Raw genomic sequence first — 22,904 nt, 5'->3', positions numbered from 1 at the left:
GACGCCTGAAACTACTACAGACTACATTTCCCAGGAAGCCGCGCGGGAAGCTGCTTGTGGGTGTCATCAGCCAGGCACCGGTGGCGTGGGTCTCCCTTGTCAATCTGGAAACTATTTCTACTGTGTCTTCTGTCAAAACGATAAAATAGTTACCGGCTCGTGATTTGGGTCAAAATGACGGTAAGTGCAACACTTTTATTTCCCGCGTCTTTGAGAGTTTAGTGCTGGTTTAGAGTTAGCGGAATGATTATATCCCGTTAACTTACTGTAGCTATTAGCTAAGTTAGCTAACATAAGCTAGTTGCTGAACCATCTGCAGGTTACAGACCTGAACCAGATCTGACTCAGCCGGAACGCAGATCACAGCTGTGTTGCTGCTAAACACGCGTTGAACAGTTCTTCTGTTATTTTCTGCTCCAGTTTAGTTCGCTTTAAATTTCTGTTATGTTCTCTGGCGCTTGGAAGCTTCATCAGGTGTGTATTTTTTTGTTAGGATATAATCTGTATTCAGTTTATTTACACGTATCCATGTTCAGAGTCTGTTTTCTCACAACTTTAGACTTTAGACTTTAATTGATCCCACATCGGGGAAATTCACTTGTGACAGTAGCATATAGACAGACAAACAATAAGTACAAGACTTAAAAATACTAAAAAAGATTTAGATAAGAGAGAAAAGATACAATTAAGTGCATTATATACATTTAAATAAAGTGTCAGAGTAGTGCCGTGTTGAAGGTTGGATGCATAAATAAATACAGTGTTTAAATACAGTGTTTGAAATCAACAGACTCAGTGTAAGAGTATAAATATGTAAAAAGAAAACAAAAAAAAACAGTATTATTGCACGTCTCGCTCATCTTTGTGTTCCAGGAGCGGAAAGGAACAGCGAAGTTGGACTATTTGAGAAAGATTGAACAGGAGATTCAGGAGAAATGGCAGAAGGAGAAAGCATTCGAGCTCGATGCACCAACAACCATCGGGGAAAGCACAAAGTGAGTCTCTGCTGTCATAAAGAAGGACCCTGTTTACCTGTTTATCACCCAAAGAGCGTTACTTTGTCTGTCAGAGAAGCCCAGAGGAGTTTTTGCAGGCGTACTTCCTTCATGCGATATCTTCCTGATGCAACAATGAACGACTATCGCTTAATAGGATTGTTATGTAATTTTTTCTGTTGTGGCCGTTGAAGGAGAAACATGCCATGCAGGTGTGGGTGAGGCTCTGAGCACAAGGATGTGGTGCAGACAGCATGCCTACAATACCAATGTGTACCTGATGTTATTTCCTAGTTTACAAGCACGTTTTTTCTGATTCTTGTTGGTCTCACTTGTATATTTTGCGTGATCCTTCCTTTTTGTTTTCCTTCCAGCAAAAACAAGTACTTTGTCACCTTCCCTTACCCTTACATGAATGGCCGATTGCACCTTGGCCACACGTTCAGCTTGTCAAAGTGTGAGGTGGGTTTGCGTTCAAAAGAGATCGACTCTGTGAAATCACTCTGCACATACGACCGATACTTGAGATGCAGATATCCCACAACATGAATCACTTGGCTCTGAGTTTCTCCTGTTGAACTTATTTCCTTTTAGTTTGCTGTTGGTTATCAGTCTCTGAAAGGAAAGAAATGCCTCTTCCCATTTGGGCTTCACTGCACAGGAATGCCAATCAAGGTTAGTCTTTCTTTTTCATCCATTTTTGGGTATGATAGTTGCTGGTGCTGTTTAGTAGCAACAATCAGTGTAGTTTGCCTTCTCTCTGGTATTCATACATCCATACTGTATCCACAAGGCCTGTGCAGACAAGCTGAAGAGAGAGATGGAGCTGTACGGAAACCCTCCACAGTTTCCAGACGAGGATGAGGAGGAGAAGGAGAAGGAGAAGGAGAATGTGTCAGATGAAATCATCATCAAGGACAAATCCAAGGGCAAGAAGGTCAGAAACTTAGAGACAAGACTGATGGCTTTTTACATTTTGTTAATGTTTTTTTAAAAATAGAAAACTAGTGCTTGTTATTTAAAGTTTTCTTGTGGCTCAGCATTCACAAGGGATATCTGAATTTACATAATGTATTTTGTTTATTATTTATTTCTCCATTAGAGTAAAGCAGTGGCCAAGACTGGAACTGCCACTTTCCAGTGGGACATTATGAGGTCTTTGGGCCTGAATGACCAAGAGATTGCCAAGTTTGCCAATGCTGAACACTGGCTGGAGTACTTCCCTCCTCTGGCTGTGAGAGACCTCACAAAGATGGGAGTCAAGGTAACAAATTAGTTTCTGTATCTCTATTAAACAGCTGTCTTTTGGTTGTTTGTTTTTATCCTTTATACTTTGTTATAAAACAAGTTAAGATGTGCTTTGCTTTACAATTAACTATTGAGTCTTCTTGCAATGCCAATGAGCTAAATTATCTAAACATACTTCATGTGTTAGAATTTAAAAGTGTTCATTCTGTCACTGCGCAGGTGGACTGGAGGCGTTCATTCATCACCACAGATGTGAACCCTTTCTATGACTCCTTCGTCAGATGGCAGTTCATCACGCTGAAGGAGAGAAAAAAGATCAAGTTTGGCAAAAGGTGAGATGACTGAAGCACTGTGCTTGCAGTAATGTAAATAAGAATGAGGAAGTCACGCAGTGCCCCGCAGTATGTAGTATGATGATGGATTGACCGTTTGAATTATCTTGTTTAAAAACAGTTTCCTGTACCAATGTCATGTCTGTCTGTGGGGTAAAAACTTTAAAAGTAAGATAACTGATGTTAGAGTTTGTCTTTTTGTCTCGATGTTGCAACATGGGATGTTCTTTATATGATATAATTTGAATGTATACGACTCTTTGGCAGGTATACCATCTATTCCCCCAAGGATGGACAGCCGTGCATGGACCATGACAGGCAGACAGGAGAGGTATACTTTCAGAAGAAGAAATTTGCACATGCTTCTTTTTGGAAGAAAATCAAGTTTTGGTCTCTTGCTTTCATTTTCTTCCAAGTAACATTTTTCTTCACTTTAGGGAGTTGGACCTCAGGAGTACACTCTCATCAAGATGAAAATTGTTGAGCCGTACACAGCAAAATTCAAGTCCAAGGTCTTTTATAGCAGGTAAATAATTACAAAGTACTGCCAACAATTCTTTTTAGGAAGAACACTAAACCACAGACAAGTCACTCTCTTCAGTCCCACATTATTTTGGATATCTGGTAGTCGTTAGTGAGAGACAATCATCTTTTGATCATGTTTGAATTGTGCCTTGATTACACACATGATGTTTGCCAATTAAAAAATAATTTTGCAATTCAAAAAAGTCCCAGTTTGTCTTTAAGATAGTAAAGTATCGTTAAGGTTTCTCTGGCGCTGCACTTTGAACTAAATCTCTCGTCCTGCACGATATACATCACCAACAATAACACGGCTGTCACCTTTGCAAAATTCACCTTCTCTTCCAGAAGGAGAAAAAAAGTATTTTAAGAGTGGAAAATCACTGCAGTCTGGCCATGTCAGTCAGCTTCATAACAAATATCAACAAATGAAGTGTAATTCATGACACAGTTCAAACTGGATCCAATTTTTGTCTCTCACAAATATTTCTGAAATAAGGTCCCATGATCTTCCAGGAGAAAACAAACATTGCCTCTCACTCTCATCTTGACAAACACAGTGCTGCTAACTCTTATTCTCATACAGAAGTCATGTGCTAATGCTAATCTCCCCACAGCGGCATGAAAGGCAAAAACATCTTCCTGGTTGCTGCCACTCTGAGACCAGAGACCATGTTCGGTCAGACCAACTGCTGGGTGAGGCCCGACATGAAGTACGTGGCCTTTGAGACGGCCAGCGGAGACGTCTTCATCAGCACCAGCAGGTCTGCCAGGAACATGTCCTACCAGGGCTTCACCAAAGAGAATGGAGTGGTGCCAGTAATCATGGAAATACTGGGACAGGTACTTACTTTGTGTGTTTCTTGCTACCAGCTGCAAATACATACATGTATTTCAGTCAGTTGTCTTTGATTTAATTGAAGCTAACGATTAAAACTTAGCAGGTTAAAGTCAGTTTGAGGAAGGAGCTTTCATGGTTCTTGCACAAAAACCCGCTGAATTAATTCTGTTGAGTGTTTTACTCAGCTCTGCCTTCTGTGCTGCATCATCTGTGTCTCTCTGCAGGATGTCCTTGGCTGTGCCCTGAGCGCTCCTCTCACCTCCTATAAGGTCATCTACGCTCTGCCCATGCTCACCATCAAGGAGGACAAAGGTACGAGTCAAGAAGTTAGAAAAGTTGCAGAGATTTTTAAGAGATACGTGAAGTGTTTTTGAGGGTTTTAGTTGTTGACAGGTTTCTTTCCCAGCATGGCTCAGAGCAGTCAGAATACCCTGAGTGGAGGCAACGTACTCTCTCTATTTTATGTACTTGAACTTGAGTTTAATTGCGTCTGCCTGTGGGTGAATATTTCAATATGAGCTGCTTGACAATATGTCAATGTGTTTAAATCTGTCTGCCTTTTAGATAAAGATAATTTATTCCAGCTCGTGTTGCTTTAGGTATCACTTTCTGCAGAAAATCTGCACCGAGCTTTATCCCTCCGTCGTTCTTGTCTAATATATTCTTGGAGGAGCTTATGGAAAAATACTACAAGGTCACCGTATGATTTATAAAGTGGTGTACTGTGATGCCAGAGAATGGAAGCAATGGCTGTTCGGTTTGGCCTGAGGGAGAACATTTGTGAACAAACAAATTCGATCTAATTGCACTGAGAGCGGCTCTATTCTGTTAGACGTCAGTATGATCTGTTTTCAGGTGTGTGCTGCTCCAGGGATGTAGTTTGTCTGTTAGTCTGTTTATTTTCACGAGCCCTGTTGATGAATTTATGTTAGTGGCCATAATTGGAATATCTGGGTGACTTAGTCAAAATGTCCGAAGGGCCGTGTTAAGCAGTGAGTGAGCGTGAATCTGAGGCGACCTGTGACATTTATGAGTTGGACGACCATGTTTGACATTTGATATCTTTGAACATCGCTGGGAAAAACACACTTCCGGATTTGCATAAATGCATTTTATATGTCAGGCTTTTGCCTCTCCTGTGTTTTCCTCAGGGACGGGGGTCGTTACCAGCGTACCCTCTGACGCTCCTGATGACATCGCTGCTCTCAGAGACATCAAGAAAAAACAGGTGACGTTTAACTTGATTTCTACCCTTCAGATTAAGTCAGCTGCAGAGAAACTCAGAAACGTTTTAACAGCTCTTAAGGGAAGACACAGCCGGTGAATTGGGTAAAAATGTAAACTACAGTAATAAATATCACCATGAAACTTCCCCAGTTGATTATTTCAATTAGAAATATAATATGTAGAAATTCTACTTAAATGTATGACCTTTTTGTTATATATATTTTGTTGAGTTGTGTACTTTACTCAGGGTAACGGTGCGTTTCGTTTGTTTGATTTTGAGTTAAGGAAGTCAGCTAAACGAGACTAATCTCAACATGAATAAAGCTTTAACACATTAACGCGTGTGAGAACATGTGATGCTGAGTCACGAGTCTCCTCTGTGGATCGCTGCTGCAGTCATGTTGATAAACAGCAGTTAAATACACAAATTACACACTCATTCTCATACATTTCCAGAGCAGGAATCTTAAAAACATTCCAAAATAAAAGTTATGGAAGCAAAAGTCTGTAATAATTGAGCTGTACCTGAAAAAAACGTTTGATGTCTTCACCTGTCAGGTTTCCTACTTTGCTAATTGCTTGATTTCAGCTGGACTAAACTACTGGTTCATGAGAAAGAAATGTGACCCCACTGTTGAAGAATGCACTGCACTTTGCTCTTAATTAATAATGTTCTCAATGTGTGCATTTCCAAAAGGCTCTCAGGGAAAAGTATGGAATTGAGGACAAGATGGTGTTGCCTTTCGAGCCGGTAAGCTGATTTTGTAAAGTCTGTTGGATTTCAGTCAGGTTGCCAAAAAAACCAACTATTCTAAACAGCAGCCTCAATGTGTGTGCACGTCAGGTCCCAATCATAGAGATCCCAGGCTTCGGCAACCTATCTGCACCTCTGGTGTGCGATGAGCTGAAGATCGTGAGCCAGAATGACAAGGAGAAGCTGGCGGAGGCCAAAGAGAAAGTCTACCTGAAGGGATTTTATGAAGGGGTGAGTCCACTTAATAGTTAATGAGTAGAAAACAGCTACTTAGGTCAGCAAAATGCAAGCCCTCTGCTGACTCCTCATGGATTCAAGTTTTAGTTTGAAGCTTGTGTGATTTATCTCCCAGACACAAATCAAGTGATTCACAGCTTATGGCTAGACTAAATTATTCATTAAAAGGCTATCGGCTTCGTGTTGCCTTTCGGACAGTTTGGTTCTGTGCTACTGAGAAACTCTGCTGTATTTCTCACTTCTTGCTAAGCTCCTCTCTTTTCAAGTTATTATAACATTACTCATGTTAAAATGTACAAATGGTGCCGCGTTCACGGTATATACATTGGACATTTAAATGTTACATGCCACAATTTGGTGGCCATTCAGCAGCACATCAAGCAGAACATCAAGCAGAACACAATTTCTAAGCGTACTCTGAGTATGTGTTCACTCACTGAGCAGTTTATCATCATTGGCGATTGAGGAATGCACTGTGGAGGACCAGCCCGCCTCTTGTTGAATGTTCAGAATAGTGAAAGAAATGTTTGTTCCTGTGTCAGATCATGCTGGTTGATGGCTACAAGGGTCAGAAGGTCCAGGATGTCAAAAAACCTATTCAGAAGATGATGGTTGAGAAGGTAAAAATTATTTGGTCCTAATGCAAGAAAGTCCATAATATGCCATGCATGATAAAGTGCATGCTCTGGATTTCCGTGTACTGATGCTGGCTCTGTACCAACAGGGCGAGGCCATGATCTACATGGAGCCAGAAAAACAGGTCATGTCACGTTCGGCTGATGAGTGTGTGGTTGCTCTGTGTGACCAGTGGTAAGTGAAACCATCAACCCAAGAATCTGTACAATATAAAACATGAATAATGTGTTTAATAGCATCAGGGAGACATGAGTTGTTGTAAGTGGAACTAAAGCTTCATGGTATTTTTGTAGAGAAACAGGAGTGAATATAAAAATCTTCTCTCTTGTGAGGTTGCTTTTTTTGTGACGTGCTGGTAACAAAATGTTTAATGAATGATGACAGAGATGATCAGAGATCGATCTAGATTTTCAAGTGTCGAGCATCCTGTGCTGTTTGCGATTAGCTGTGTGCTAATGTTATATGTGTCTCTCAGGTATTTGGACTATGGGGATGCAGAGTGGAAGCGGCAGGCTAATGAAGCCCTCAAGCCTTTGGAGACGTAAGACACTGACCTCTGACGCTCTCCGTCTATAGTCTATACAATCTTGTATGGGGGTGAAATATATTGAACCACTTTATTGCTTAGAAATCTAATTCTTAGAACTAAAAATGTATCTCACCATGCCAGAGTCCAAAAAGATGAAAAACTGCAGCTCCTCCCTGTGATTACATTCGTTCTATTTTGCACTATTATGCAGATTTTGCGACGAGACAAGGAGAAACTTTGAAGCAACTTTGGCCTGGCTGCAGGAGCACGCCTGCTCTCGTACATACGGACTTGGTGAGCGTTTGTCTCTAGTGTGTGTGTGTGTTTGTGTGTGTGTGTGTGGGTGGGTGGGTGTGTGCGCGTTTGTGTGTGTTTCATAAGTAAGGCTGTTTCTTATGTTGAGATTAAATATACAACCCTGCTAGAGATGAAAACGAGATGATTTTAGCTGGGCTGGTGTCTGATTGATGTTTTTGGTCTATAGATGGAGACAAAGCACTGCTGATAAAGCACCTAGTCTGCCTTTCTGTTCACACAGGAATAGTTGCAGACTGAGGGCCAGCTGGCACACAGTGCAGGCCGGCCTGCTGTAGACTCCTTCTGTAGAAATCTCCCCACACATTTACAGAATATGAAGTTTTTACTGTAAAAGCACAAGTTGATGCATCAGATTCCGTTTCATTTCTGTCTCACTTGTGGTAGAAAAATACAGCTCAAATGTAAAGATGCAAATTAAGTGTGTATTTTGATTAATGTGATCACTCACAGAACATTTTTTATTCATACAGAAAAACCTATTAGCCAAAAACTGACTGACAGACATTGTAAATAAACGCTGTATCACTCTATTGACCTCCTGAGGTTTGAAAATAAGAAATGTTTTAAATCAGTTGTGTGATATGTTATAAGATCTTATTTTCTTGAACTTACATTCAAACAAATGAAAAAAGAAAATATGGTCTGCAAGAGAAGGAGCATGTATCTTTTATTTGGTTATATCAAGATTTCATATGTAATGTTGCTCAGATTTCATCTTTTTTATGTAATTACTGCTTGTGAAGCTTAATAACTGCTCAAGCTTGCAGTAATTTAACGTTTTTAACCACTGAAAGCTGGTTAAAAAAAAGAATCTGCGCTCAGTGGCAACACAGAAACATGAGTTTTCTGATTGTCGAACATGCTTCTCATGAATCCCTCCACCTCGACACTCTTTGTCCTGAAAATGACCCAAACTAAAATTTGTGAGTCTGCCAGTGAGTGAAAAAATAAGTCACCACTTGTTTGGCAAAGCAGCCAGTTTGGTTGAGTTTAGTTTATTTGACATTCAAGTTTTACATCTCAACTTGTTTGCCAAGGATTACATAATAAAGCCCAGCACTTATTCCATTGTGTGAGGGTTTCTCTTGGCACCAGAATGCAACCAGCTTGACGAGATGGCAAATTCAACAAAGGATCGTGTCGGCACAGAGGAGACAACAATTGTCTCTCTTCATATTTTTTTTTGTCTTTTTTCTCTTTCTCTCACACGGCTTTGTGCCTGTCTGTCTCTGTCTCCTGATTTTGTGGTTGTGTGTGTGTGTGTGTGTGTGTGTGTGTGTGTGTTTGCACGCCTCCTGGTTACCATAGGAACGCGGCTGCCTTGGGACGAGCAGTGGCTGATTGAGTCACTATCGGACTCCACCATCTACATGGCTTACTACACTGTAGCCCATCTCCTCCAGGGGGGTGTGCTGAACGGACAGGGAGCCTCACCACTGGGCATCAAGTATGGACACACACACACACACACACACACACACACACACACACACACACACACACACACACACACACACACACACACACAGGGACAGTAGCACATACGCATAAACAAGTATTAAGTCCTCACTCGGCCTTCTCTCCGTCTACCATCTCTCTCTTTCGACCGTCAAACAGCCACCCGAGGGAGAAAAGAAAACAATTTAATAACCAAATTTAATCATTTCAAATGACAGGTGTTTCACTTTTTAGACTTTTTTTTTTTAAATGAGTCGATTTGTCGCCTGTTATTCATCCATGAAATATAATCTTCGAATTAATAAATAATACGTGCAGTCAGTGACAAACGCTGCCTTTCAGGAACAGTTTTTAAAATTAAATTTGTAGCTTACTATTGATTTAAATAATATCAAATCTCTTCCTCCACACTAAAATGAAAGGGCAAAGACACACAGGCATTAATTACTTCAGAAGCATTCATCTTTGTAGCAGTGACCATTTTCTTTTCTCTCTCCAACAGACCGCAGCAGATGACCAGAGATGTCTGGGACTTCATCTTCTTTAAGACGTCTCCTTTCCCCAAGACAGACATCCCTAAAGAGCATCTGCAGAGGCTGAGACGGGAGTTTGAGTACTGGTACCCCGTGGACGTCCGTGTGTCTGGCAAAGACCTGGTGCCCAACCACCTCTCTTACTACCTGTACAACCATGTGGCTATTTGGCCCAAAGACAGGTGAGTGTGCCCAGGTGACAGTTTTTAAACTGGGGTTTGATAGACTGCTGAAGGAATAGCTGACTGTGTTACCCTCACAGGATGAAAAGAGTTCTTGTTTTGTCATGTATCATAAATGAAAAGCTGCAGCGAGCACAGAGACTGAAAACAGGGAAACAGGTAGCCCGGTTCTGTCAAACGATAACACAATCCACCCACCAGAACCTCTGAGGCCCACCAACAAACACGCTGTATCTTGTTTTTATGACGAACAGAAATCGAAGTGCAAGTTGCTGTTTTTTTGGGAAGTTATGTGCGAGAATAATTCTTTTGGTTAGAGATACTTTAGGTACGATACTGGTTTTGTTTGGGAATGAAGGAGAATCTGAGAGAACTGATGCTGCCAATTGTATATGGAACCCTCTAACCTGGAGCATTATTCAAAATGTTATGTTTAAGAATTGAATGAAAGGCATTGTTAGTGCAGATTCTTGATGATGATGATGATGATGATGATGTGGTGGTGGTGAAGGGTGACACTGATGATAACATTCTCTCTTGTCCAGTGGAAAGTGGCCACAGGCAGTGCGAGCCAATGGACATCTGCTCCTCAACTCTGAAAAGGTGTGTAAAATATTAATCTATACATATTAACATTTATCTCTGGATTAACATAATTCATTATTAAGATTATAATCTCAGGGAAAAAAGGTCCTGACCCGTCTTCTGTGTTCTCGGGTTGTTTGACTACTGACAAAATTAAACCTTATGTAACAATACTAGATTATAATTTGCCTCAAATATTTTGTATTTATAATTTTCTTTTCTCATGTGCCACTAATTAACTAGTGTTTGATGTTGTTAAGAATTATAATTACTGTGCGTGCCGCTGATTTGCACTGAAAACACAGACATCCTGTGACACAATGTTTTTCTTCCACTCTGCTTTGTAAGAAACGTGTGTGGGCGGGTGCACTTGAAAGATTCTGGCTGCTAACATCTGTTTTTCTATTCACCAGATGTCCAAATCAACTGGAAACTTCCTCACTCTCACTCAAGCCATTGACAAGTTCTCAGCAGACGGTACGCACCGCTTTGACTTTATTTATCGCCCTCCGTCGCTCTGTTTCTTATCTTTTACTATTCTCCTCTCCTGTGATTTTCTTTCAATATTTCTGTCATGTTTCATTGAAACATTGGAGGAAAACACATCAGGTGCTCATCTGGAACAGATTAAAATATGCTTTCATAGTGCACGGGCCATTACACTTGATTATACCATAAGCATCCTTTATCCCTTGCAGAAGATAATTAGAAAACGCCCCATTGTCATAAGATGGCTGACGTGTTGATAGTGAGTGCTATGAGCTATTGTATATCAGATCCCTTATACCGCACTGTAAGTGATGAGTCTCTGTATTATAATTCATTATACATGCTTTAATCAAAGTGTAGCCATAAGGAAATGTATGATCTCTCCACCAGAAGCAAAACATTAATATCCAAGAGCTTTATGATATTATTGGATTCAAAGTGTTCACGGGACAACAAGATGCAGAGGAAGAATAATAGTCTCTCAAATTAAATATTAATGGGAACATTAGAGGAAAACAAGTTATGAGACGAAGAATGAGAGACTCGATGTACAGCGGCACAATTTGTGTCCCAAAATGTAATTTAAAACAGAAGCCTTTGGTTAGGAAGGGTCTCGCTTTGCATCATTAACGATAATCATTTATTTTCTCATGTTGTTGATCTCTTTATGTTTGTTTGGTTTTTCGGTCTTTGTGTTTGTCTGACCATCCTCACCTCCACCTGGTAGCACCATGGATGAGTCCTCCCGTCCTCGGTATACTGGAGGATAGAATCGGTCCATCTTTTTTTTGTTTGTTTTTTATTTTCACCCGGTGTTTTTATGTTTGCATGAGCTGAATAATAGATCGATGTGTCTGTTGTGTCTCGAGAAGCTGTCGCGCCGTGGAAGTAAAGAACTCCATGGTCTGACAGCAGATGGACGTATTAAGTTGACTTCCTGTCTAAGAGCTCGGAGTGATGTCTTCTGGGTATTTGAAGTTTTCTCAGACTGGAATTTTCCTCAAAGCCTCTGAACATTACTTGGTTGTTGGAGCAGAAGGGAAAAGTTCAGTGTTTGCGTGTTCGCCGTGTGATTTAGGGGAACCATAGAGTTCGAGAGTTGTTTTGAACAAATTAGAAAAAGCAGTGGTGGGAATGAAGGTGTAGGTAACGTTCACTACATTTCAACTTCAAGCACATTATTTTTGAGGGCTGCCACAAATGCTTCAAAGCTGCTGTTGCCATGGTAATCGATATCCAGTTAAGAATTCGAAGGAAGGAGACATTGAGACGGCTGCACCGAAAAAGAGGCAAAACACGTCCACACTGGTGCCGACTTGTTTGGCTCTCTCGCCTTCACTGCGCGGCTTTGATGTCATACGCCTAACTTGGCTATCTCGTTATATATCTAAATATATATATATATCTGTGCAGTAGGTCCAGCAGCACATTCCCCCACAGACCCAGTGTGTTTGTTTACTACTGTGGCCCCAGAAAGCTCCGATTAGCCCTATATTGCTGCTTTGAGGATTAACGTTAATTACCTCCATCTGTGCCTATGAGTGCACATTGAGTATGTTCACTCGGGGCACACGTTTGTGCCACATTTGTCATTTACGTTCGCTTGCGTTAAGTGGAATAATTTTTATGAATGGTAGCTTGTGTTGAATGCCTCTCACCCCGCCAACACTGAAGCTTTGAACGTTCGAGGATAATTCTCACTGAGGCTATGAAGCCCCGAAAATGATCTTCAAAACAGTTCTAATTATGTTGCACCTGTTCTGTTGTTCCCTGTACCTCCTGGCGTTTTACCATAACTTTTAATTTCCTCCCTCAGGTATGCGTCTGGCTCTCGCTGACGCCGGGGACACGGTGGAGGATGCCAACTTCGTGGAGACCATGGCCGACGCCGGCATCCTGCGCCTCTACACCTGGGTGGAGTGGGTGAAGGAGATGATCGCCAACCAGAACAATCTGAGGACAGGACCTGCAGACACTTTCAACGATCGGGTCTTTGCCAGGTAGAAGCAAGAGCTCATGAAGATGATGAACATTAATGGGGACCATGTACACATCCTGGAGATAAGGATAACTAAATTCATCATCCTTGAAGATCAGTGTCATTGTCATGTCAAAAGAAGGCTTGAAATAATGATTATTTTATGTTTTTGCGTCAACAATTCATATCTACTCTGTTTGCAGCAGACGTAGAATATCTATACCGTTTTCAGCACTTGTCAGATTCGACTTACATAAAGATGCATTTGTTAAAGTGAGTTTGAGGTGAATCGAGTTTTGTTGAAATTAAAAAGTAAAAAGATGGACTGTGGTCAGTTCGCGCTCAGAGGCAAGAGGTGAAATCCAGGGAACTAGATGTTTGGCAGTTCAGGATGGCCTTGACTGAAAAGTGAATGATAAACTAACACTGCAGACTTATTGAAATATTTTTTTATCCTGTCTAGCGAGATGAATGCAGGCATCTTAAAGACAGAGCAGCACTATGACAGGATGATGTACAAGGAGGCTCTGAAGACCGGCTTCTTTGAGTTCCAGGTAAATAAAATGTCTGGCTCTCTTGATCACCGTTACATCTTAAAGACGAGCATCGTTTTCCATCCTCGCTGGGGGGATATTATGGATGCTGCAGTGACAGATTGAACAGTTGATGGAGCATAAAATGACTGAGGATTCAAATCTCAATCTTACCACCAGCGATGATGATGACGACCGCTTTAAACTGTTTTTGTGTACGTCTGCAGGCAGCCAAAGATAAGTATCGTGAGCTGGCTATCGAGGGAATGCACAGAGACCTCGTCTTCCAGTTCATAGAGAGGCAAACTCTGCTGCTGGCCCCCATCTGCCCACACCTTTGTGAATACACCTGGGGTCTGCTGGGCAAGGTAAGAGACTATGGATTTGGCATCATAATGTGGGTTTCATGTTCCGAGTTGCCTGCGTGCTCCGACTGCGGCTTCAAATGTGTCTCTCGTTTGTTCCCTTTCATGTTAATCTCCCCCTGTAAAAAGAATCAAAGTTTGAAAGACGCGTTTCAACTTCCTGTGTTCATTCACATCCATGAACACACCTGGGAGCAACCAGCTAAGAGATGATGTGTTCATGTTGGTCTGCAGTATCGCAGGTCCCCATGCTCAATTACCTGTGTGAAATGGCAGCAAACACACTCAAACATATTCCCTCAGCTGATGCACATGTCCACCAAGAGCCACACTTCCTTTTTCTCATCCGTATGAAAAGGAACACACACACACACACACAGACTGTTGCACACTCCCAACCGCACATAGACACGAGCATATTTTTAATACTCGAATTTATGAATATGAAAGAGTGCTGCTGTGCCGGAGATGGGTTTTTCCGGTCGTCGCTTAGCAACAACAAAAGCCCCACAACTCCAATCATGTGTTCAGCGCCGCCAGCTAAACAGCCAAGAGGCCCTCAGTGGACACAGAGGTACACACATCAGTCTGGGATTCTCACACATGCCTGGTAAACATGGCGTGTGCACAGTGTTTGTTATAAAGATGGTGTGACCTCTGGCTGCGTAGTTAATGGGATTCTCAACCTCAGGTGCTCCTCCAAGTTTGGATGTTTTCCTCGTTCTCAACACAAAACACCGCGGCAGTCTTTCCCCGTCACTCATCCAACCATCACTTCTTTCTACGTTCTCTCTCCCCCCACAGACCGGTTCGGTGACCAAGGCGTCGTGGCCTGTGGCCGGTCCAGTCGACGAGATCCTGATCCGTTCCTCTCAGTACGTGATGGAGACGGCACACGACCTCCGGCTGAGATTCAAAGCGTACATGCAGCCGCCCAAAAGCAAAGTAAGAAATGTTTGTTGCCCATGCTTCACTGCCACTTTTTCCTTCACAGCTGTAATGGCTTTTTTTGTTTGTTTTTTTTGCCTTTCAAAAACTAATATTGATTTCAGATTTGATTGCTTTCTTTTTAATAGTTTTTTTTATGAAATCCAGCACTTGTTTCGAAGTGCATCAAGTGTGGTAATTAAATCGGAGGCGGCACTGTGTCAGAGTCTTTTCTCCCTCGGGTGTTGTTTAACAGTTTCATGATTGTTTGATGGGGAGCACAATGAGGCAGAAAATAATAAAAACAGCAGAATAAGAAGATTGAAAATATCAGGCAGCGTGCCGAAAGTAGATCTGGGTTCAATGGCATTTTGTCATGTTCAGTTCCAGTATATGATCTAATTATTGCATCTGAATTTCAGATCACTTATTGAATCTAATAAGGATTATAAATAACAAGTCTAATTAAAACCAATAACTAGAACTCACGCTTTCTTGAATAGAATATTTGCTGTTTAGAAGGCTGATTTTTCTTTTTTAACTCTCTCTCCATGCTAATTAAAAAGAGCGACCATGTATTTGTGAGACCGAGAGCTTCAAATCAATATATTTCACCTGTTTTGAACCAGAAAAACATACATATTCAGTTTTAATCAAAGAAATAGGTCATCCTGCTCTCAGTCTATGTAATCTGTTTTATCTATCACCAGGCTGTATCACCTTTGTGATGCTCCACACTCATGTTGTCTTCCTCCTTCTCTGCCACAGCATCCTGAACATTGAGGGAGGCTTTTTCATATTGAGCTATATGAATACAATTGACTTGAATAGTCCTTCAGACACTCTTTAAGATTCAAGTCTGATGTGCTCACAGCAGGAAAGTTGGCCTGTTGTTTAACAGCTGGGCATTTGGATAAGTGGCTGAAGGCGGCTGGGAGAGAAGCTTAACACGAATCGACAAGATTTGAGATAGCCGATATCTCAGCTCCCAGACAGCTGTTGTCGATTTGCTGCGAATATTTTGTAGCCGTGGAAGGATGATGGGAAAAGATACTGATGTTCTCATACATGTGTGTGAGAAGGAAGGCAGATAGATGAAGTAGGCAGACGAGTTTCTAACGCTGCTCTCTCTCTGGATGCCGCCACACGATAAACATCATTAGAATTTTTGTGAATGTGCAAAAGTCGACTGAAGAAAATGTGAAATGTATTTAAATACAGCAGAAACCAAAGCAAGCAAATGATTGTACTTATTTAAAAAGACGTAGTAAACAGTAATGTTACAAACCCTGATTTGAATGAGCTGACAGTTTTAGTGGACCTCAGGTTTTTTTCAGGATGTCGAACTCGTTCCACAGTCGCTGAGCGTGGAATTAAAAGCTGCTTCGAGACATTTTGTTCTGATCCTGGGAACACTGAGTTCCAGGTGACCTGAGGGGCCTGGATGCTTCTTAACATACAAATAAATCAGATATTTATTTAGGCTCATTTGTTCCCGGACAAGTAACGTGATTTAACAATCTATCCTTTGACGTAAAGGAAGCCAGTTCAGTGACTGAAGGAGCGGTTTAATATCACCTTCTCAGTGTTAGTGAGAGGAAAATACAGTTGTTTGGACTGAAATACTTTCATTCTTGTTTTTTTAAGATGTTAGTAGGCTGGTTTTATAATTGGGGTTGTAGAAATTCAGAGTCCATTACTACACCAAGACTTCTGGTGTGATTTGGATTCGAGGTGAGAGCCGACTTTTAATCTTTCTTGTTCGAGGCAACAGTCACTTCAGTTTTCTCAGGGTTAAGTTGTAGAAAATCCCGTCTCATCCACTCACGGATTTGTGTGATGAGCTTATTCAGTAATACTATCATCTATCATTTATGCTTCCTGGGGACATAAAACTTTCTTCAACATAATTCAAAGTACATTAAAGGTGCATTATGTAGCTTTGGGGAGGAAATCTCATTCATGCCTGAATAAAATAAATAAACATTTTGTTTTCATGGCCTTCAAGGTAAGAACAACTTCATACTGTTTGACTTTGTTTATATGTGGTTCTGGGACCTTATTTCCCTCTGAGAACAGCTCTTATTCTATAATATTGCCTGTATTATTTTCTCATTCATATTGTGAATAGAAAATAGTAAAATGAACAACAATTTTCTGCAATATTGACCCAGTAAAAGCTCAATAACTGTAAATATAATGTTTTTTTTCTTTGCCCAATATGTCCGTCAAGCTGATTTATCCAATTTCCATCATTTTTAATTTATAGTGGTGATATACTGTCACACCAGGACTCATTTGTGGGAGCACACATGTAAGCACACATATAATGCGGGACTAGAGTAGACTTGACAGCTGTCACATAGAATAAGTTCACAGATCCCATCTTCATTTCAGAAGATCACACATACACGAAAAAAGCAGCTTGCTTCTTGACTAATCCAAGCTCACTGTTTGCTTCCCATTGAGGCCGCCACCCACCATTCGAATTATCTTGTCACCGCGCTGAATAGAAGCAAAACCATCAGGTCTTATGCACCTGGCAATGTGGATAAATGAATCTGAGATGCTCTTTTTCTGATGCTGTTTTTCCTCCCAACAGAAAGGTGACTCAAAACCCCCGGCCAAGCCCTCCCACTGCAACATTTACGTTGCCAAGAGCTACCCTCCGTGGCAGCACAGCGCCTTATCCCTGCTCGGAAAGCACTACAAAGTGAGAAAGGAACATTAACGCACTGTGGTAAACGTTTACATATGCAAATGTAGGATGTCCATGGTGTAGTGATGCAGTGAAATAAATATTCCTGTGTCTCCATCAGCTACTCGGAACATCTCTGTCTCCTTCCCTGTTTTCTCTCACCTGTTGTTGTTTTCTTTCCCGTCCGTCCAGAGCAACAACGGTGCGCTGCCGGACAACAAAGTGATTGCGAGTGAGCTGGGAGCCCTGCCTGAGCTGAAGAAGTACATGAAGAGAGTCATGCCCTTCGTAGCCATGATCAAGGTACGTTCTGTCCCCTCTTCACCCTTCGACACCTCTAACCAGGGCAATAACTCCATTCATGATTTTTAGATCATTTATTAGAAAATGCCAGCATTTTTCCTTCAGTTGTTTTATGTGGTTTGTTTTTCTCATTTTGAGTTTGTTTACCGCTGAGCGAGCTGTTTACCCAGGTTGTTCGTCAGGCGGCTTGTCTTTTTGTTTTTCCTGCACAGCTCTGCTTCAGATTGGTCTAAAGTCTGCCCTGATAATTCTGTTCAGAGATTTGAGTCTGCTTCCTCAAAAGCTATTGTTGATATTCGTCTTTGTGTTGAACAATGACAAAACCGTAGCCAATCCGATAAAACGAATTTAGTAGAAAATACATTTCGCGAATACTTTGTCTGCAGAGTTTAATGTGTTTATTGATTGAAAAAGTACAGACCCCACTTCTTGACAGGCTGCCTCAGCTCGTTCCTGGGTTTGTTTGCCACCTTCATAAAACTTTGAAAGTGTGTTTTTCTGTAGAACTTTGTCCAACCTTTCACATTTCGTCCGCTTTGCAATCAGATTAAATTTGTCTCACAATGCAAACTGCTTCTTTTGATGCAACGGCAGCATTCACTAAATACATCAGAGAATCACAGGTAGTGCTGCAGTAATTGCATCTGTTAGATCATTCTATATATACACTTAGGGTCAAGTTGCGAATAAACGATCATATTCATGATGCTTATTAATATTTTAGTTGTCATATCTCCCAGGTGCCCACAGCTTTGTTCAGGTGTCTCTCTTTCACTGCAGGGATCAAACAACATGAATCTAATAAATAGTCATGATGAGCTTTGTGTTCATCCATGGTTCATCTCTCAACTTCTTCTTTCAGCTTTCAAGTTGTTTTCTCTCCGCGCTCTCCTTGTTTGATGGTTTGTTTTGGCGTCTTTTTGTTCCCAAAGCTTTTTTTTCCTCCCTTAATAATCTCATGGTGGCAGCTTCAGCATATCAATGAACTTTCTGTGTAATGCTGAAAAACGTGATTTCTTCAGTCGGCGGATGAATTATTGCATGTCGTCCTAATAACTGCTGGCTAGTTAGAAAATGAATGTCAACGCCCTGTTCATTCCTCACGAGAGTTCGGATTGCTGATTAATTCGTGGCCATTATTCCTACCTCCATGCTCGATTCTGATGATTTGGGCTTTGCTTGTGTTCTGTAGGAGAACCTGGAGAAGAATGGACCCAGGGTCTTGGATCTGGAAGTGGAGTTTGATGAGCGGGCAGTTCTGATGGAGAACCTGGTCTACTTAACCAATTCTCTAGAGGTATGTGTTGTGATCCGACTCTCCTGAGATGTGACACGATTTTTCTTCCAGAGCTGAAAATATGCTTGAGGGGGTTCAACACTTTTGTGAGCTTACAGTTGAACATAGCTGGCAATATAATGCTAAAGTTGTTACACAGCAACAACCAGCTCAGCTCTAGCAGTGCCATATCGCAAAGATCCTCAAATATGAACAACAAACAGAGAACGCTCACTTTATTAGGTTCTGTTTGTCTTTGTATAAATGTCACGCTGCAACATGCAAGTGCAGCATTTCTGGTTCCCCTAAAAATACCTCAGCTTTAAAGCTGAGTTTTACTACTTCTGCAAAAGTCTGTGGAGACAACCCTGAGCTGAGTTGTCAGTCAGGAAAGCCGTTAATACTTTTGTCTGCACAGAAGCTTAGTCTGGTGGAAAAGTAAAACCTAAGTCCCAAAGATTCTTCTGTGAAACTGGCACATTTCACCACAGAAAAGAACGACTGTGCATGATCTACGTCAAACTAACACTCAATCCAATTCCCATGTCTCTGATCAATCGTAGCTGAAGTTAAGCTGCTACACAAAAGGCAAAATGTTGTAGGATAATACTAAATCATAGAAAATAGGAATCATAAATCGGGAAAAGGCTGCTGTATTACTTGCCTCTTACAATGGGGTTTAACTGATTTCTGAGTGATACTCTAACTTAAAGGTGCAATATGTAAAAATATTAGTTTAAAACCAACAGAATGAGAAGGAAAAAAAGACGTCCATGTCCTGCGCTGAAGTGATAATTATTGAAGTTAGCTGTCCAGCTAGCCGAGCCAGTTCCAGTTCATAAAATCAGACAGTATTGCTCCAGAGACGGACACTGATGTCCGACTTCCCTCCCACTCCACATCTCTCCTGTCCCCGCCTGAACTCATCGATCTGCGTTGTCCCAAGAGTCAAAGTTCCAGCTGCAGCCACTGTTAATCACCTTTGTACTGTATTCCCTGTCTTCAAACAGATGTCTGTAGTTTTCTAAGGTTATGTTCACTCCCAGGGAGACTGTGTTCAGTGAGAGGCTAATGAGCCAGCCTCACCCAGCTCTGGTTCTGGGGCCCATTTCATGAAACCCTCCTTCCCCCTGGAAGTCCAAAGTGATGTTAGTGATGTACTGCAGATGCCAGCTCTCCCCCGGGGCTCCAAGCTCCCAGTCCAGGCATAAGCTGTGTCTTAGTTCAGGTCTGCATCCTTCAGAGGAGCATTTGAAGTCTGTCCCAATCTGAAGGCTCCACCAGATGCTCCTTCTTTTCCTTCTTTCTGGAGGATGCACCCCTACGATCCTTCGTGGCCTCACATATCCCAAGATTCTGTGCGAGCCCGAAAAAGAAGAAAGAAAGAGAGAAAATGGCGACATTGCATGATGTAGATTGTCACTTTCGCCTGCCTGGGTGGCAGAAATGGTGACGTAAGGGTAAAACATCTGGTGATGAAACCAGGAAATGCTCCGAAGACTAGACCGTCACATTTAACAACGGCTGACGAGGTCAACAAGGTCTCAGACCGCAAAGGCCCGGTCCTTCGAAGGATGCAGACCAGGAACACTAGCTGACGACGGGCGCTGCTCTCGTGATATGCTGTCCCCCATTTGTTACAAAATTCACCTTATTTCTTTTTTGAGAAACAAACGGTTGCTTTGAAAGTCTTCTGTTTTTATGAGGATGGTCAGCAGTGAAGTGGCTCATGCTGCAGATACGGTGTGAGCTGTTTTCAAAATTAGTTTTCAATCCTGTTATTAGCAATCTCAAACTGGGTCTCTGCTCAGTGCTGGAGGCTGGTTAACACTGCCAGCGTCTGCCAGGGTGCATACTGAACACACCTGTATACACACCGTCTGCTGGTGGACTGATCGGCTAATTGCCGTTCTTTTGCACATCTCTTCTCCTCTACAGTTGGAACAGATCGACATCCTGTTTGCGTCTGAGGCTGACGACAAAGTGAAGGAGGACTGTTGCCCGGGGAAACCGTTCTGTGTTTTCAGATCCGAGGTAAATGCTTTTGGTTTTGTTGGCCGTTCTCAAAGCAGGCTGTGTTTATCAGTGTGCGTTTATAGAAAAGACATAAGCTTCTTTTTCAGTCACCTGTTTATCAGCATGTGTTTACATATTCGAAGTATTTTTGTCTCTGTAGAGCGCATATACCGTCTGCAGGATTGTCTGTGTGCCCATGATGAACAAATAGTTTGTTGTAGCGAACGACAATTAAACATTGTGTTTGTACATTGTGCGGTGTGTCCATCTCCTCAGCCTGGAGTGTGTGTTTCCCTGGTCAACCCTCAGCCATCCAACGGCCTGTTTTCTACAAAGGTCGATATCCGACAGGGGGACAGCAAGGACAGCGTCGTCCGTAGGCTAGCCAAGGTCAACAGACTCATCAAAGGTAAGTAAGATAAATTGGTATAGAAGAGAAATTCAGGAACACGAAATAGCCCTGGTAATGAAAAAGATTAATGCTGTAATCTAAATATTTACTCAGTTTATATGAAAGTGTTTGAGAACTCTGCCTCCCCTCCTCCATCAGATCTGTCCAGAGTGAAGCTGATGAGGTACGAGGACCCCGTGCTCGGGCCTCGCCGGGTGCCCGTCCTGGGGCTCGAGGAGCGGGGCAAGCTGCCCATCTCCAACAAATCTGTGTTCAGCATCAGTCTGGAGGAGAAGAGGGTCACTCTGGCTGACAATGGCCTCACTGTGGACATCGGTGACACTCTGGTTTATCTGGTTCAGTAGAGTAACAGTCACTCTCTCTCACACACAGACACACAGGCAGACGGGGGCGCGTTCAGCAGTGAATCAGTTATGAAAGGTTGACATGTTACAGTAAAACAGGTCATCTTGACTCAAAGCCATAAAAAACTTCCTCAAAAGTATCTCTGTTTTTATCATGTATTTTTCTGTACCGCACCATTTGCAGCAGCACACGGTGTTAACATTTGACAGATATACTGTTTTTGCGCCTTTTCACTGCTGAATGCAACCTGAGTGGGAAATCTGAAACTAATGGGACCTGAACGTTTGCTTCCATCTTCCACATACAGATTATCGGGTCAGGTTCTTTTTAATGGTGTAAAAAAAAATAAAAAATACAAAACCTTCCGTTTGGATTTGGTACGGGAGGATCACACAAGTATTTCTGTTCTCTTCCGTCTTTTCACCGTCTCTAGTTTAAAACTAAATCTTGTAATTTTTCCTTTTTCCTGTCTGACACGTCGCACAATAAATTAGCAATTATCTGTATAATGAAGCTTTTAAATAAAGTTTTTCATTGGAAGCAACAAACAGACGTCTACCACCACTTTTTTTTATGTGAGTACATTGTGAGACTGCTCCTGCACTCTCCTGAAAGCCTGTTGTTTTCATATAGATGGTAATGTGTCTGCTGTGTTGTTTTATACATCGGGTGAGGCATATCGCTCCCTCATGCTTTGTCAGCCTGTCAGACAGCTTTCCTATTTTCAAGCTGTGGACGGTGCTTGTCTGACTTTCTTGGTGCTTTTCCAGAGAAATAATAAAACCTATGAAATATTCAGCCTTCTTGTTTCTTGTTTCTCTTTTGTCTCTGTGCTTTTTTCTCCCCTTCCATTTCTTCTAAGGACATAAATAAGACGAGTGTTCCCCACAAGAATAAGACTCTTGACACTCAGTAGTGTGACATGGTTTGGGGGAAGTCATTGGATCTTCGCCCCAGAAGTGTAGATGATGTGCACAGTGTAGCTGTGGCGGTAGAGGCTGTACGATTCAGGACACAGAAACCTCTATTATTATTAATATTTATTGGTGAGTTTGAGTGGGGATATGCAAAAGAGATGGATAAACTCAAACATATAAGAAATACTGTATTCTTCTTCATCATTTCAGAAAAACGTACCACATTTAACCCGTTTTAGTAGCTAAGC

At 41.7% G+C, this 22,904-nt stretch overlaps 1 protein-coding gene across 1 annotated transcript; it reads left to right on the top strand.

The window, feature by feature from the left end:
• The first annotated feature begins 24 nt into the window (after positions 1 to 24).
• On the top strand, positions 25 to 22,537 carry lars1b (leucyl-tRNA synthetase 1b). Its single transcript, XM_030437740.1, has 32 exons — positions 25 to 180; positions 874 to 995; positions 1,370 to 1,457; positions 1,590 to 1,670; positions 1,789 to 1,932; positions 2,098 to 2,259; positions 2,463 to 2,575; positions 2,843 to 2,906; positions 3,013 to 3,101; positions 3,715 to 3,940; positions 4,163 to 4,250; positions 5,090 to 5,166; positions 5,863 to 5,916; positions 6,010 to 6,150; positions 6,699 to 6,776; positions 6,881 to 6,966; positions 7,268 to 7,333; positions 7,533 to 7,615; positions 8,948 to 9,086; positions 9,600 to 9,812; positions 10,358 to 10,415; positions 10,811 to 10,874; positions 12,703 to 12,886; positions 13,328 to 13,418; positions 13,625 to 13,765; positions 14,567 to 14,707; positions 17,292 to 17,402; positions 17,580 to 17,690; positions 18,883 to 18,987; positions 20,905 to 21,000; positions 21,259 to 21,391; positions 21,533 to 22,537. The coding sequence occupies exons 1-32, from the start codon at positions 175 to 177 to the stop codon at positions 21,736 to 21,738; spliced, it is 3,561 nt and encodes a 1,186-aa protein (XP_030293600.1). The 5' UTR covers positions 25 to 174; the 3' UTR covers positions 21,739 to 22,537.
• Positions 22,538 to 22,904: the final 367 nt, after the last annotated feature.

The sequence above is a fragment of the Sparus aurata genome, chromosome 13 (assembly GCF_900880675.1).
Source record: "Sparus aurata chromosome 13, fSpaAur1.1, whole genome shotgun sequence".
NCBI lineage: Eukaryota > Metazoa > Chordata > Actinopteri > Spariformes > Sparidae > Sparus > Sparus aurata.
This window is presented reverse-complemented; position numbering and strand designations above follow the sequence as displayed.